General features: G+C 38.3%; 1 protein-coding gene across 1 annotated transcript in view; it reads left to right on the forward strand.

Annotated features, from left to right (window-relative positions):
* Window positions 1-18,039, forward strand: part of LOC114364196 (tetratricopeptide repeat protein 28) — an 81,383-nt gene that overhangs the window by 19,911 nt on the left and 43,433 nt on the right. Inside the window, exons 3-4 of the mRNA XM_028320217.1 lie at window positions 15,212-15,381; window positions 16,927-17,030. Coding sequence (XP_028176018.1) covers window positions 15,212-15,381; window positions 16,927-17,030 — 274 coding nt within the window. The remainder of the gene's footprint in view (window positions 1-15,211; window positions 15,382-16,926; window positions 17,031-18,039) is intronic.

The raw sequence follows: 18,039 nt of genomic DNA on the forward strand, positions 1-18,039 counted from the left end.
CACTCTCGCCTTGAAAAATCCCGAATTGTGTTCAGGAAAGACAGCAGCAGGCAGTAGAATCCAGTCCCTAGCTGTTCGCATTATAAAAGAGTTATCGAAATGCTTAAAAAATCTTCTTTCTTTTTTGTCCTAACACAGAGTTGGTATACTGCTTGCTTGCTTATTTACTGTGGCCTGTATCAAACTGGCTGTGAAACCGTTCTCGCTTGATGCAGTGAGCATCTGCACTCGCGAACACGTTTACGAGTATAAACGTACCCGTAAGAATTTATTTCATCACCACTAGCGACCGCCCGCGATTTTGTACGGAAATACTACTTGATGCAGCAATCCGTTAGGTTAAATTGTAAATAAAGTTTTATCTGCTTCAAAATCCAAATTAAATAAAAGAATGCTTATTGCCTTTAGTGAGATATGGAATTCTTATCACAAAGTGTATAAAATAAAATATCTTTCAGGACGTCCACTGCTGAACATAAGGCCTCCCCCAATGCTTTCCACGTTGATCTTTACCAAAATATAATGTGTTTCCCTGCGTGATCGAATCAGAAATGAGGAGATCCACAGGGAAACCAAAATAACCGACATAGCCCGTAGAATTGCCAAACTTAATTAGCAAAGGTCGACATAGCTCGTAGAGCTGATGGCAGTTGGGGCAGAATAGTTTCGGGTGGCGACCACGGACAAGAAGAGGTAGTTTGAACAGGCCTCCCATGAGGTGGACTGTCGATCTGATGATGGTCAAGGGGAGTACCTGGATGCGGGTAGCACAGCATCGGTCGATATCGAAATCCCTGGGGAAGGCTTTTATCCAGTAGTGGAAATTTATTACATTTACCATTTATGAAATAACGGCACTCTTATGCCCGTTTTCATCATCAATCCCTAATTTTTAAGTGACCCCTTTGGTAACACTTAATAGGAATTTTGTTTACGAAGGGGTCACTTAAAATTAGGGATTGATGGTGAAAACGGGCATAAGTCAACCATTTATATTAAAGGCAGTTCTGAGATATGTTTCAAAATGAATACCAATATTATAACCAGCCATTTTCTATAATTATCTGTCTTAATGAAGGAAGAAATGTAAAAATATGTACCATCCTTTACATCTGCAGTTCTGCACTTATCATTACGAGTGATTATGCTTATTCTTATTTAATTTTAGTCTTCCGCAATGCATTTCTATAGATCAGTATCTTTGAAAATATTATATAACGCCACTTGATTCAAGAAACTGCCTGTCTCTACATAATTTATGTAGTAGTAATTAGGTACAACTATGGCATTTTGCGTGTGGGTGTATCTGTAAATTTTAAATGAAATAAAGTTTATTATCTTATTAAAATTAAATTACATTATATTTTATTTTGATTGCAAGCACCAGCCGTGAGCTCTGTCGAATACAAAGTTGCGCGTACGCACGATTCAAATTAAAACGTAAACTAGTTCCTTCCTTGTAAGGAATCAGGTGCACCATCCCAACCTTCGGCCCTACGATCCATTTTTTTTAATAAAACGTTTAACATGATGTTTCTAAAATTACTTACTTAATACTACTAATTTTTTTATCCACTACGAGGAAGCTCTTGGCCTGTATCTCATCTGATGGTAAGTGACGATCAGGCCGAAGGTGGATGCGAGCTTCACCCGGAATCCTCAACCACGGAGGAACTGGCTATCTTACCTCTAACTGCCGGAACACAACAATGCTGTTATTAATTGAACTAAAATGCCTAAATAACGAAGCTTGAATATTGACATTCCATTAACTTAGCACCATAATTTATCAAAGTTAATTTGATAAAGTTTAGATGAAACTGATGAGATTGTTATCTAACAATATCTTTATTGTCACTTTCGGATAAACTAGTTAGCCTTTACATAGTTTATTTATGGTACCTATAAAGATACAAATCTAATAGTGTTATTAAATACATCGCCTAAATTCCAATAGAAGACCACGTGAACCACAGCCACTACAGGCATATTGACACTACCACGTCCTATAAAGAATTTAGTATGTTAATAAGTTAATCTTTGGATCTAACTAGCCGGATTCATGAATTTATAATTATACGATTTTTTATAAATTTTTAAAACTTTTTTCCGATGCTACTTACCTGAATTTTATTGTAACTGGTGTCAAGATGAATCAAAGGCGTAGAAATAATTCAAGACGTGATGATTATATCTTTCAAAATAATATTAATGCAAAGGAAGTCATCGATTGCCTCTCCCAGGAATTCCATCAGTCATAATTGAAGGAGTGAGTGGACAAAGGTGTTACTTAACTGAAGAATCGACTTTTTTGCACGAACATAGGTTTTAAGTGATAATAAAATCGACTAATGAGCTCAAAACACGCAATTTTGTTACGTGTCAAACCTTAACAAAGGTGTTATCTGACAAGCATACATTTCAGGATTCAATTATTGTGGTATGAGCAGATTAACATTTTCAAACACTCATAAGTCATTTTGTTAGTTAAGACTTTTTGTCCACTCACCCCTTCAATTACGAGCACTCTTTATGATATTAAAATAGAGATCAACTTATGTAAACTTATCATCAAACGTAGGTCCTGTATTTCAAACATAACTATAGATCTTAAGCTACAGTCGATCACACACAGCTAGGCCTAGGGTTCTAGACCTCTGTTGAAAACTAGACTTAAAAACCCAAAATCAAATAATTATTACCATACGTTTATGTATTTCTAGAATAGTAGAATAGGCGTGAGCCTCTACTAANGATTCGAACCACTACACCAAACGGCCGACGAAATAATTATTACCATACGTTTATGTATTTCTAGAAAAGTAGAATAGGCGTGAGCCTCTACTAAAGAGTAATCTTTGATTCGTCCAAGGCTCACTCCCATTATTCCCGTAGTGGTCGTTAAAGGTGACCAATGGCCAAATGCGAACAGCAGGCCTCCTCAACCCATCCGGCCCGCGTGAGAAGTGTAGGTCAAATCTTCCAACTTCCTATGGTAGGTAAATCAGAAAAGATCGGGTTGAGCTGAAGATGATGACTTTTCCAAAGAGTGTGAGGAGTTTTAATTGTTTCAATCAAATAAAAAAGTGCATTAAAAGTTGCCACTTGTAAATGTACTTACTATTAGCCCTCATTACCCAATTATCGCATAAGACCTATAGTGAAATGGGAGTGGCTGAAAATCAGCGCAGCCTGGGTATTCTCAGGCAGCATTAGCTGAGCCACCTCCAATTGCTTTCTTATACTATGTCAATCAATCAAAATTATGTAACTAGCTACTTAAGGTACTTAAGTTGTAGAAGCAATAAAGGACTTTATTTATTTATTTAAAAAAAGGAGCGTATAGTGTCTGTCCAAGTCGGATAATAGGTATCCGTAAAAATCCGTAATCTGGCCGCCAACCCTAGCACATGGGGTTAATTTGGCCGGCTAATTTGTGGATAACATCGGACGCGCACGCGCATTCCTGCGCGTCTAATAAGTAATTAAGCTCACAGCCCACCCTTCCCACCGCAGGGACTTAACAGGTTATATTTCAGGATTAAATTACGTTTCTGGTAACAGAGGAAATTGGAGATTTACACTTGATTTAGATAAACATCTGCTGAATAGAAAAGTACCTCCTACTTATTTGAAAAGTTAAACACATATGAAACGCGCTTCACATCCACAATATCCTCATCTAAACTCATAATTTCATCAAAAAGGCTAGGACAAAATTATTAATCTGAGAATTTCAAATTCAATATTTTCAGTTTCACATAAAAGCTACGACACGTTTGCTTACCTACACTTCCATCGTATCGCTACGAATTGTTCTGTTTTTGATTTCCTATCGAATGTTATTGGATGGATCGTGGAGGTCAACGACCGTTTTTGAAAATACACCTGATGCGATAAACTACGAAAACTTTGAATTAAAATGAAACTGCGTAAAATCTTTTGTTATCTAAAATCAAGGGCATTTAACATTTTTGTACGAATGCCGCGAAACATCATAAAAAGTGTCACTTTTTATTCAACGCAATAAATTATTTTGATAAAATCATATTAGGGGTATAAACAAAAATTTCACGGAATTTACGAACCTGTGAAGTTCTCACGAAATAAACAAATTGATTTTGGATACCATCGTAGCCATTGACAAATGTATATGTGATCTAATAAAATTTAATCACGGCGACTATAACAATAATTACGGCTTAACCTCAGCGAGGCTGAGTTATCTGAATAGTTCAATTCACCAGAAACTTGCAATAAAAATGGCAATTTCCATTAATTTAATGACGGGCATAAAACAGCCGAGGATAACTCTCCCGCTGTATAGACACCGGATACGTTATGTAAATTGTGAGCCAATCATAATGTATCTATTATAATGGGATTTAGAAAGAAAGTATTTCTTCGGAATATTTTAGATTATGTAAAATTAGATACTATTTTATAAAGCAGGTTATAATATAAACACAGATTAATTTTATTTGAGTGAACTTACTTATTTCAGAATTCACATAATTTTATTTTTCTAAAAGTAGCTAGTCTATGTTGGAAAGTTAACTATTTTACCAATGCAATACCTAGCCGTCTCTACAATCTCTAGACACTGTCTAGTAGACAGTGACATGTTGCAGTAAAAAGCGGCAAAGAGTGAACTCTGTTTAACTCAGAGTCTTTCATTAATTAAAAAACTAAAAGTTTCTTCTTCGTTTTTTTTATTCTATACGAGTATTATTCCCCCTTATTAATAGTTTACACCTAGGATGAACCTTGGATTAAAATGTCATTTCCATACTATATGACAATTTAAGCCAGAGTTCAACAAAGGGGGTAAAGTGTTTAGGCTTTAGTCTTCCTTCCGGCACACGATAATATTTTGCTACAAAGCAGCTATGTACAGCTTAAATACAACCATAGTATAATAATGACTTGATACAACAGTGTTATGCAGGTTTGCCCCTCTTAGGAATCGAACCCACAACCACATTCAAGACCTGAACCATCCATAGAGGCAATGTAACAAAGGCCTGCCTACAGCTTGTAATGTCTTTCCTTGTCCCAGTAATCTCGCATCGCGGTTATAATAACTTTATGCCCATTACGCGCTCACTCGGAAGATTGCAATTTCCTACCTTCCACTTTTGTTTGCTTTGAGGCTTGATCTCACCACAAGATGAGCTCTTCATGTTTTCGCTGCAGTAGTTACTTGAATGAAAACGCTAGAAAAAAATGCACTGGAGATGAAATGTTGATAAGTTTCGACCATTAAAAATTGTGTTACCTACCATCTTATGTGCCTGGTTCCCAATTCTTTCAATATTAGGTTAATACTAAGTTAATATTTAAGTTACTTTAACAAAAATAAGTTTATGCTGGTAGGTAGGTAACTCATATTCTAAATACAGTTTTATTCAGCAGTAGACACCAATATCATAAGAGCCAAATAAGGTATTAATTGATCTCATATTTCTTGTTTTCATATAATTGTAAGATACGAATGCGAAACTACATAATTGTTTTTACCGTATCTCGCATTGGAACATACGTATTAAGATCCTTTGAGAAATTGCCTGTGTCCCAATATAATAATTACACGTCCACAGACCTAAATGAATCTGCATCGAGACTGCAAGATACAGTTCACAACCTTTTTCGGGGAATTCACAACAAGAACTGCGCAAGCGAGGGTCATGTACACGCCACTGATACGCTATTTGAGACAGAATGTTATTTATTTATGTATTTATTTATTGTGTATTCCATGTCACATAACAGCCAATAAACAAACGCATTTTCTATCTCAGTTCAGACTGAGATCATACAACATGAAACTTACCCACTCTTTTAGCTGACAAACAGCTGTGTTACCTTTTTCAGGAAATACAATTTTTACAAGATATAAAATAATTTGAACATATCAAGAAAAGCGCCTGCTAGCGTCTCTTCAATATTTAAGTACTTGTAATATCCCTTTTGATAAAAAAAAATAACATAGACTTATGACAGAGACATCTTTTGTAAGAAGTTTAGATTCACTAAACACAAGTTATTTCCAATATGCCAACTGTGTGTAACCCGAAGCCAAGACCAAAGCACTTATAACCTATACAAATACTATTTGCATAGCGATAAATCTTTCCACAGATTTAATGAAGGAGTCGCCAACGACAGTCGCGAATCGAATATCTGTGGCGGCTGCAGCGGGAAGTCTGTCCAGCTATAAAACACAGGTTGTCCACCACGCCCCTGCCCGGTTCACAAGGGCTCGAAAAATAAAAAACGATCCTTAATCCGCGATAATGTTCGCCGTAATAACAGCCCGAGTAAAATGAAATGGAAGAACAAATTCGCCGCGACCGCAATCATTATACGGCAAATTAGTCGGAATAGGAGCGCCTATGCAGCCTTTTAGTCGATACTTTACAGAGGTAATTATTAGTTGAGCGCACATGGGTTTAATTATAATTAAAATATTTAGTGAGACGATCCAAGAATTCTGATTGCTATCGATATGGTAATTAATGAAAGTTTAATGTGATTATTGACGGTCAATAGCGAAGTGTCCCTATCCGTTTGATCTGTGTTTTGGGATTTATTCTTTATGGTTTGATGAATGTACGTTATTGCCTATTTATACGCTTAACTTCAACCAAATCCGTTTGACTATACAAAGTTTCTTTTCAAGAATGTAACACACATAGATGAGTATAGGTGGTCTGAACTTGTACATACCATCCTAATTTCTTTCTTTATCAACGCACATTCCTGTCATCCCGACAATGCACCATAGACACGGATCGCAGCTAGACGTCATTACTTGACAGTAAAAACAACATGGCCGCCCGATTGCGCGCGAAATCGATCGTCACGAGCGCATTCCACTCACTGTACGCGTGCCGGAACAAAAACTACGCTGTGAAAGTAATTTTCTTCGGGATATTAAAGATACAGCATACTTAGATGACCAGGTGCTCGCCAGTAATCCATTTGCGCACACGCGATCTACTATTAGAATGCTCTTCGAGAGTTTTTACGAGAAGAATTTATAGTATGTAGAGTTTCATATCATAACTTTGACAATGTTTACTCACGAGATACAAGAACAAATTAATTATAGGTGCTCGTCTGCCACCTATCACATAAAAAAATTGCGTAAAAATATGCCATCTTAGTCCTCCTCCTACAACCAAGAGGTTGTGTACGCACAAGTCCCACTATGGTTCCACCTAAATTTAATTTTTGAAGAGAAAAATCATGGTTTAAATGTTTTTTTTCTTTATGGACTAGCAAAAATTCGCTAGCCAATTTTCAGGTTAGGTTAGATAATTGTCATTTTCCTGAAAACTACAAGAATGCCCATGCACCTCTTTCACACACGTTAACAGTTGAGTGTAATTGATCGAGACAGATAGAGCGTAACAAATTGAAACCGTCTTGTTGATAGGAGCCTTTGTGTCCAACAATATACCGGTCTGAATTCAAATATGTATCCTTAACTTTATTATTAGGCATTTGTGAATACAGTGGGAAGGTATTTAAATATTTAGTACCTAATACAGAACAATGGGGTATTCCTATGCGTAGGTCTTCTCGTCTGACAACTACGTATACTTATCTGAGGCCACTTCGTTAATACCATACTTTGTAGAACTTTGAAACGTCCTACAGAGCTTAAATAACGAGTCTGTTTTTTGAAAACCCTTTTTCTGAATAAATAAAGATGGAATATAAATTCTGAAAGGAGGAATAACACTTCCAAAATAATCGTTTGGTAGCATTTGATAGCTTTTAAGTCTTGTGCACTATATTTTTGTTGTCCACCTAATCCTTACCCTACCTAAGTATTTTTGATTCTATAAGCTTGTGCCTGGGATGGACTTAGTTGTGGACATTTATAGTTACTTTTGTGAAGCCTCAATGTAACCTTGTTGGTGTTCAAATAAATAAATAAATAAATTGGTGAAATTTTGAGACACATAAATGAATACTAAAAAGGTAGGATGATTTTGCACAACATGCCCCTTAAATAGACCCATAGACCAGTAACTCCTCGAGTTGAATTACAGAGATTCTGCTATTCCTACACAAAGAGAACGTATTTCTTTGCAGCATTATTTATAATTAGCTCTAATAGGTTTTATTATATTGCCGGCCATTGGAGTTGCCTGTTTAAGAAAGCACGCTAGCTATCCAATTACCAATTGCAATTGCGGGTATCAGATTTATTCATATGCTAACTTGGTGCCAGTGACGTTAATGCGGGTTTGGTAGTACATTATGGACGGAAAAACCGGTCATGAGAGGCTGTGCCATTCTTGTGCAGGATTCCGTAGTTGCTAGAATAATTTCAGACTGAAAATTAAAGCACTAGGTAGATACTTATCTATTAGACGACACGTGAGTAGCGTTATATTATGGTTTATAAAATATCCGCCTTGGGTTGTCAAAAGGAAAGAATATTCCTAGCGGACAACCCAGGTAGATTGTGTGTTGCTTGGGTGGTCAGTTCTTTAACGGATAATCCGTCTACCTAAACCACAACTTCAAAATGAAGTATAATGGAAGCAACATTATACAAATAGACATTCCTGTGACATCCATGTTTTATTTGAGCCACTAAAGCACACTACATTAATTTCTTTACTGTAGTTTGCAAACTTTGCCATAAATAATATTATTATCACCAGAATAAATATACATAAACGATTTCGACAGCTTATTTAAAACTACTGATCGTTACAGAATTCCAAAGGTGTTCTAGAAATATGCCTACATAATATCAGTTTCCTTAGAACAAAAACCCTCAATAATATTTGCATAGACTTTACAAAATTGACTATGAATTTTTATCACCTACTTGAAACATACTTGAATCATTTCAAGACTAATTAATTGGTATGATCCGGTATCGAGTCGCTATACAAGCTTAATTTGGGCTTATTTTTTGTTAGTAATTAATTGAGAATGTTGCATATCAACTTTTCCCGCGGGTTTGTTAGTGGTGCCTGGATTATACATGTTGCAAAGTATCTAGGATCGCCACGCGGAAGTCGATCGCCGCACACCTATTACACAGGGTGGCCCGTCAGATATGAGCAGCAAATTCTAACCTATGCATGAACTTTACACATCTTTATTCAATTTGATGTAAAGGTTTCGTAGAACCTCAATTGTTTTCATATTCAAGGCCACAAACATGACGTAGTAATCAGGATTTAAAAGCTTCTGTAATCGTCTAATAGTCTAATGAAATGTCAGCTTAACATACCCTCCCAAATATAGACGTGGACGAAGCTTATTAGTACACTGATCTACTGAACTTGATTTTTCATTTTGAATTCTATTAATTACTACTTGAACTAATATCTAGATATAAACTAAAAAAAATTGGTGTGAACAAATGTATCATTTATCATTATATTAAACCCCTACTAAATAACCTGTTATAAACAAAGGTTTTAAACTTCTCCAAATGCTAACTAAAATGCCAAACTAACATGAATTATGTATTTAGCTCTTGGGCATTTCATTTCAGATGTATCTTCAAGAGTTACGAGCCACCCTGTATTTTTAATGCCAGCTCTATCCTCGTATCTGCAGCGGAGTAATCTAGCTCAGTGTAGATGTTTCTATGTCATTAAGGCCTGTATCAGTCGCGGGATCTTATCACGTATTGTGAAAGATTCTACACGAATCGTAATTACGATTTGTTGCAGACTGAGGCGGTAGTACACGGCTTTGTTAATTAGGAGTTATATGAGCTGGTTAGGGCTTTATTTTGTGACAAAGGCGTAAAGTTAACTGTAGGTGCTGGGACTTGGGAAGAAAGATGTCAATTGGATATCTTTAGTTTAAATTAAAGAAGACGAATTCTGATATGGGTTGAAAAAGATCAAATTTGATTGCGGACAATTAATCATTATGTAATAGAAAAATGAGTTAGGTAAGTACTTTTGGCATTCGTAGCGATATTAGCACTTAATTGATTTTACTAAAAAAATAATAATTAGAGAACATTGATCTCTACCAAACTTCGTGAACACATTCTAAAACCTCACTATTTGTTTTCCGATTTATCAATTTATTCTACTAAATACGGGCGGTGTCAAAGGTCAGGTGTCGGCCGGCGAGACCAGTCCGGACGGGAGTGAGGGGTCACTCACGAAATGGTAATTGTCGAGGAATGCAAGGATTCCACCGCTTTCGTGTGCGATTTCGCAACAATAACCCGGCCAAATATACCGCGCTGGCTCACTCCAGCCCAGCCTCAAATACAACCCTCCTCCCAACTCCGCCGGGTTACACAAATAAGTATGGGAGTCGTGATGGGACCCGCGCCTCCGGGGCACTCCGAACAGATGCGCGGAAGTCGAATGCATGCGAAGATTTTTTGATGCATAATGAACTGTCGCCTCGAGCTGCGAGAACGTGTCCTTAAAAATACCACCTCCTCTTTTTAAGCAAACAATGAAATACTCACCCCGTCATTATTTTCAAATTAATTCACTAACGTCCAAAACAAATTTGTTTACGACCGGAACGCACGTCCGAGATCGATTCCCATAAAATCCGTGCGCGTGTGTAAAAAACAAATTTATACTAAACCATCAAAAATTACTAAAATCCGGTCCTAAATTATTGTGTGATTTGTCTCGGCACACACACACGTTAATTGTTTTATTTCGGCGGGTGAATCTGGTAATTATCATCTGAGAGGCTCACAATACGAAAATAGGCGGGAAAAAATAGACAAAAGACAGCCGACGACGCCATTTTTTTACTTAACCCTTGGATCTCTACCTGCGCGGGTTCGGGGCTTAATGAGCATTCACGTGTTTTTGATTTTTGTCTTTTTGTTGAGCACTGAAATAGCGCCTTGAGCAATTTCCTATCCCGCAACATCCTCGTACCCACCCGGGCATCTTTAGCCGGTGGAAGGGGGGCGGGCTCTGCCTTTAAGGCCCAGTAAATATCGCAGATTGGATCAAGTTCAAAACACTTTATTTCTTAATTCATCTCGTTCATCGCTTAATGCGTAACCACGGCTTCATTGAATGTTGAAAAGGAGCTCTCGCTCGGTATCGTGCTTTTGAATTGACTTTTATTATAAATCTTGAACGGTATTTTGTTTCGTTTTTTATGAGTATTTAAAACGTGGTCTGTAAATCTTGGAGATGTGTGATGTGGCAAGCAATGAATGTCTATTTCGTTCCTTGATTGCTTTGACATAGCATTAAGGTATTCAAAGGCAAACGACACGAACACTTGATAGGTCATTGTTTTCGTTAACATAAAAATAAACTACAGTCATAATATAAATCGTGGTTTAATGTTTTTCGAAAACACGCGAGGACAAGTGACCACGCATAACGGAAAGGGCATGATCATAAAGGCAAAGCGATAAAACACTCCACGATATGCATTTCAATAGATTTCATAGAACACATTTTAATCTCAATTGGATATCAAAGGGTTCTAAACAATATTAGTATTCGGTGCCAGCTACGTAGCTTTTTTAATTTTAAACCTTTTTATCTTACGTGTTTAGCCTCTAGTCCTGTTAAAAAAGAAGTGAGAGGTATAAATAAATGAAGCATATTATTGTTTTGTTTTGACTGAATATCCAGTTTTCCTTATTCTTACAAAACTTTAACAAAATAAAATAATGTTGAAACTTTGTAGGCTTACTAGATATTGTAGAAGAAAACAAAAGAAGCAGTTCAATATCACAGAATACCATTTATCTACCGCAAAGTGGAATGCTACGGAGTAATTAATGATGGAGCAAGCCACATACTGCACGCATCATTTAATTAACTACATGTAACAGCAAAATTAAAATTCTCCGATATGACGTTGGCTGCAAGTGCGCGGGCGCACCGTAGCGCGGCTGGGCGGTCCGCGCGCATTTCTTTTTAAAAAGTAACATTTCAAGATAAATGAAAGGCCGTTTAAAGAAAAAATAATTACCCAATATGTCGGGCGCGCGGTTATCAGGCGCCTGCTTAAACGAAATTTTAATAAAGCGCATAACGGCCGATTACGCCCGTCATTTTTCAAGATGGCCGAAACAATCGATGATTATAATATGCAGGGGTACCAACTTTTTGCGAAAACCTGATTTAACGATAAACTCCAGGGATGTGCTGCGATAATTTTTATAGCTACACCTCATATTATTTCTAAGTGCTTGTTTTCGGTCGACTAAAGCAAAAGGAACGAGAGGTGTTTTTGATTAGGGTTGTTATATTGTAATAAGGTAATTTGTGCGAATCTTAAAGCTTGAAGGAAAGTTTATATTGTTTATGCTGTTAAATCCCCATAATATAATATCTAGAGTCACACATATCATATCACATTTCAAAACAAGTTTTATTACAAAAATATAAAATATAAATAACTTGACAGCCCTAAAACTTTTATGTCCCATAATAAAAGGATACAAAGATTAGATTAAAAGACCGTTCTTTTTATGGGCTTCTAATAATGTACCTAGTGTTTTAAAATCAATGAAGTTTTTAATATTCTGGGATGACAAAGTTGGTAGAGTCATTATTATTTAAAATCACTTTAGCCAGAATAACTGGAGCTTTTTTTCACATAATATTAGTCATTAAAGTTCTCTTGTGAGTTTACTTCTGTATTTGAAAGTTAAAACAAACGAACCTGTATTAGTCTTGACAGGTAACCCTTTGTTCATATCCAATTATAAAATCTCGGTTTATCTAAGCCATTTCATCCGTATACTTAAACAGAACTCCAAACAAACATACTGTACAAATATGGTGGTTGTAAATAAACGAATAGCCTTTTAAGACTTTGTTTCAACAATATTCGTTTACAAAGTAACCTGGCCATCGGGGCATAGGTAAAAGGACGTGCCCACGAGAACTTACTGAGTTGGGCAGAGGTGTCAGTTGTTTGGATTTATTGTTTTCGGAGTGATACATTGCGCGCGGTGTTTAGATTCTTCTGGGTGTGTTGAAGGATCGCCGTCATTGTACACGATGAAAGGGAAACGTTGAGTCGTCGTTTGTTTCTCGGTACGGCCAGGGAATGCGGTCCGTGAGAAAAAAATACTCTCGCTTCGGATGCGCTCGGCTAGATAAGCGCAGGTGGTGAACGTCTCACGCCGCCACTTCGGATTTAGAATATATCATTATTTGGAGAATATAGGACTTTGAATTTTCAGTATTCTCTTCCGTTAGATAGTTACGAGCGTACCTTAGGATGGCAATGGATAAGTTCAAAAGTGGTGAAAATATATCAGACAACGTCCATGTAGAAAATCTCACTCAATTTATCTGTTGATCATTTATACTTATGTACCTATGTCTGCAAGTCAATCGTTAATATCTCGTAGTAAAGACTCCAAACTTCCTTGCACCTATAGTGTATCAATCAGGCAGCTAGAACTTTAAATGCTTCCTAACAGTGCATTTCCTACTTGACTTTTTCAGTTTCTATCACACTGAGTTCCACGTGGATACCAAATCACCAATATGAAGTTCTCGGTAACACAAAAACAAACCCATAATGACGTAAAAACTCATAAGTTTTTGACCTTAAACTTTATGTAGCGTAAATGCCGTAATTACATTTTTCCAAAATATCGCCACGAAATCCATTACAAAATTATATTTTAAAGCCTATCATCATTTTAATCAGAGTTTTCAGCTTTCAAGAAATGTTTTATAGCTGATCGATGAAAATTAAACTGTTTCTAATTAACATCATAATATAAATAACTCTCGAGCACTACTGTGCCTGCTGGGCTACCGACAAAAAGTTTCATTGTCACAAAGAAATTCCAGAAACTACCATTTTATTTAGAAAAAGTTACGGCTTTTCGTTTTTTATTTGGAAAGGGTTATGGAATTCAGCCAGTAGCAGGTTGTAATTTGTCTTTTTTATTATTTAACGTCGTTAGCTGTCGGGGGTTATCGTCGCCTCCTTTATGTCTTTGTTGCTTTTAATAATAGAATCTCTTATTACGATACGAGTGTGTTAGTTATGGCAGTCGGGTGGGCCGACCGATGCATTGGCATTACTTACGACACTTTTCAATTCACTTGCGGAGAAAGGTCAGAAAAAAGAAAAACAAATCTTAAAGTGCTGCTTAACTCGCGGGGGTACTAAACTAACTAAATCCTCAGGGAACATAAAATGAGGTTTATAAATTCATTAAAACAGAAAAAAGTTTTCAAATCAAAATCTTTTGGTCGAAAGAGGTTGCATCTTTTAAATTTCGAAAAAACGTTTTATTGAGTTTTGACAGACAATTTAAAAAACATTCGAAACTTTTTTTAATTATACGAAACCATAAACTCTGAGAAAGCGGGAAACGCGAAAAAGCGCCATTACGCTGCGGCTGTAAAAATTAATGTTGAAACAAATCAAGGGTTAACGTTTTAAATTACAATCACTCGCATTGCAAGTGTGCGATGTAAGTAACAAAATTTTTTTGCTTCCAGAATTTCGTGGATGTTTCATTGTGTGAAAATTTGAATTACACGAGTAAGGGCTTTTTTGATTAAGGCTTAATTTTTAATTAATGTTAGGTCTAGATTAAAACTAATAAACGTAAGGCAATCTCAACCCTGTCCGGTCTTAAATTGAACGACTCTGACCAAGTGTACGTGACTCAGGTACGTTTTCCTGTGATTAGAGAGTTGAGGAGAGACGTGGAGGGTCTGGGTGTAATGCCCAGGAGGTGCACACAATGCGGTAAAAACTCATTTTGTGCGGTAGTCCCTAATTTGGATGAGGTTTTAATCGATCAAAATTGTATTTTTTTATTTATTTATTGAGTTAAGTATCTTAGTAATTACATTATTAGTCATTGCCAAACTGCTTAGCAGTTTGTCGGCAATAAATGAGTAGGTACTTCTTACACAAATATTTGAAGCATTTTTATTAAACGGAGTTACAATTTAGGCTTGATTTCCGCATGTACACAATCATATAACGTAGGTTAATGATTATTCATACGCTCGGCAGACGTATGCCATAGACGTAGGTTGAAATGTAGCCTAAAGTTTAACTCTATTAAGAAGTGTTAAGAGATTTGACATCACACCAAATTATAGTGGTGCGTGTGTACGTAGTGTATAGTTCTCTTGCCTGACGTAGGTACGTGAACGATGCCAGCGTAGGAAGTAATCAATACTTTAAGTTACATTATGTCCTCTCTAAACAAACATTACCATTTCAGGTGGAGCCAACAGGCTCGGCGTCTCTCGGGGCGGCGTCGCGGGCTCTCTTCGTGGAGAAGGTGCGCGCCTCCAACGCCGCCTGCCAGGCCGGGGACTTCGCCACCGCCGTCGCTCTGTACACCGATGCGCTCACCTTGGACCCCGCCAACCATATACTGTACAGCAACCGGTAAGACGGGAGAATAGAACTATCATATTTTAACTAGATCGGAGGCAACAGGCTCGGCGTCGCTAGGAGCGGCGTCGCGGGCTCTCTTCGTGGAGAAGGTGCGCGCTTCCAACGCCGCTTGTCAGGCCGGGGACTTCGCCACCGCCGTCGCTCTGTACACCGATGCGCTCACCTTGGACCCCGCCAACCACATACTGTACAGCAACCGGTAAGACGGAAGAATATAACTATTATACTAAAACCAGAGTAGAGCCAGCAGGCTCGGCGTCTCTCGGGGCGGCGTCGCGGGCTCTCTTCGTGGAGAAGGTGCGCGCTTCCAACGCCGCCTGCCAGGCCGGGGACTTCGCCACCGCCGTCGCTCTGTACACCGATGCGCTCACCTTGGACCCCGCCAACCATATACTGTACAGCAACCGGTAAGACGGGAGAATAGAACTATTTTACTTTAACTAGAGTGGAGGCAACAGGCTCGGTGTCTCTAGGCGCGGCGTTGCGGGCTCTCTTCTTGGAGAAGTTGCTCGTCCAACGCCGCCTGCCATGCCGGGGAGTTCGCCACCGCCGTCGCTCTGTACACCGATGCGCTCACCTTGGATCCCGCCAACCATATATTGTATAGCAACCGGTAAGACGGGAGAATGGATCTATCATACTGTAACTAGAGTGGAGGCAACAGGCTCGGCGTCGCTAGGAGCGGCGTAGCGGGCTCTCTTCTTATAGAAGGTGCTCGTCCAACGCCGCCTGCCAGGCCGGGGACTTCGCCACCGCCGTCGCTCAGTACACCGATGCGCTGACCTTGGACCCCGCCAACCATATACTGTACAGCAACCGGTAAGACGGGAGAATAGAACTATTTTACCTTAACCAGAGTGGAGCCGAATGGCTCGGCGTCGCTAGAAGTGGCGTCGCGGGCTCTCTTCGTGGAGAAGGTGCGCGAATCCAACGCCGTCTGGCTGGCCGGGGACTTCGCCACCGCCGTCGCGTTACACCGATGCCCTTACCTTGGATCCCGCCAAACATATACTATACAGCAACCGGTGAGACGGGAGAATAGAACTATCATACTTTTACCAGAGTGGAGCCAACAAGCTCAGCGTCGCGGGCTCTCTTTGCGGAGAAGGTGCGTGAATCCAACACCGCCTGCCAGGCCGGGGATTTCGCCACCGCCGCAGTCGACGAAAACATTAAACTGTCCTTCTGCTCACTCAAAAGTAGTTTCGATTAAAAGTCTTGATTGAACCTTAAAGAAATCCTCTCAGCAACAATCGTATACTGTATGGAACGAATATGCGGATACAGCGTTGGGCTAATAACACCATGATGACCATAAACCAATGCATATCAGATGTTCCTTTGTTTTTGAGTTCTACTCGTTTTATTTGATGAAAATAAATTATACGAGAAAAATATCAGCTACCTATCGTTAGAAACTCGTCTTTTAATTTAGTATCAAGGCAAACCTTTTTAAGCCACTTGTAAATCGTAAATTAGGATGACAGCGACATGCAAAACATTTTACTTATTTAACCATTTATTTTTGACGTGCAGGTCGGCTGCAAGGTTGAAACAAGGGCAGTTCGCGGCGGCGCTGCAAGACGCGACACGGGCGAGGGAGCTGTGCCCTAACTGGCCAAAGGCGTACTACAGACAAGGTATTGTTATTGTCGGCCGTTTGGTGTAGTGATTCGGAACGGACTACTGTGCCCTGAGGTCCCGGGTTCGATTCCCGGCCGGGCAGAAATTGAAATGATGATTTTTAATTTCTGTGATGGCTCTTTGTGTTACTATGTATTTATTTACAAAAAAAAAGTATTTATGTGTTTATATCCGTTGCCTAGTACCCATAGTACAAGCTTTGCTTAGTTTGGGACTAAAAGCGTAGTGTAAAAATATCCAAGGATATTTATTTATTGTTATTATTGGTCCATCATCATCATCATTTTAGCCTATACAATAGGCCTATTTCAGTCAACTGCTAGACTCAAAGCCTCTCCTCCAAAGAACGCCACAAAGCTTGATTTCTCACTTTTTTCATCCACTGCCAGCTGTCAAGTGTCAACTTGAGATCGTCGGATCATTGTGCAGGCAGAAGCCATATATTGAATGCTTATTTAATCTTGTACCTCACTCATCATCAACCTGTGAAAGATCCATTACACTCAACACTTCTTACTCGCGATTTTAAGACTAAAAACTATGTAAAATTAATTGATAAGTATTTTTTAAAGCGTAACTTGATCGATAGTAAAGCGCTACAAAGGTGTTTTAAAGGTCAGCCTAAGTAAATAAACAACAATGAATGACAATGATACATACTACCTAATTATTACAATAACTAAAAACTTCGTGTGGGTTGTAACAACAAAAATACTGAAATAATAGCATCTGAAGACTGTCATTACGCCTGTCTAATCATTTTGTAAATGGACGACGTACAATACACACAATTAACAATTCTAATGTGATTAATTAGACTACAAATTGATATACGATTCTGATCTCTACAACTATAGCTATAAGCTCTAGTAGTGCTCTAATATTACCCATTTAACTGTACACATGTTTCTTCCATTGTATTTATGAAAGTTAACTTTCACTTAAGTAATACTTGGCGTTATAATTATGATTGGCAAGACTATTTGTGACTGGCGGCTGTGGGCA

Source organism: Ostrinia furnacalis, unplaced genomic scaffold (assembly GCF_004193835.3).
Source record: "Ostrinia furnacalis isolate ACB-3 unplaced genomic scaffold, ASM419383v2 OfSCF7365, whole genome shotgun sequence".
In the NCBI taxonomy this organism is placed as follows: Eukaryota; Metazoa; Arthropoda; class Insecta; order Lepidoptera; family Crambidae; genus Ostrinia; species Ostrinia furnacalis.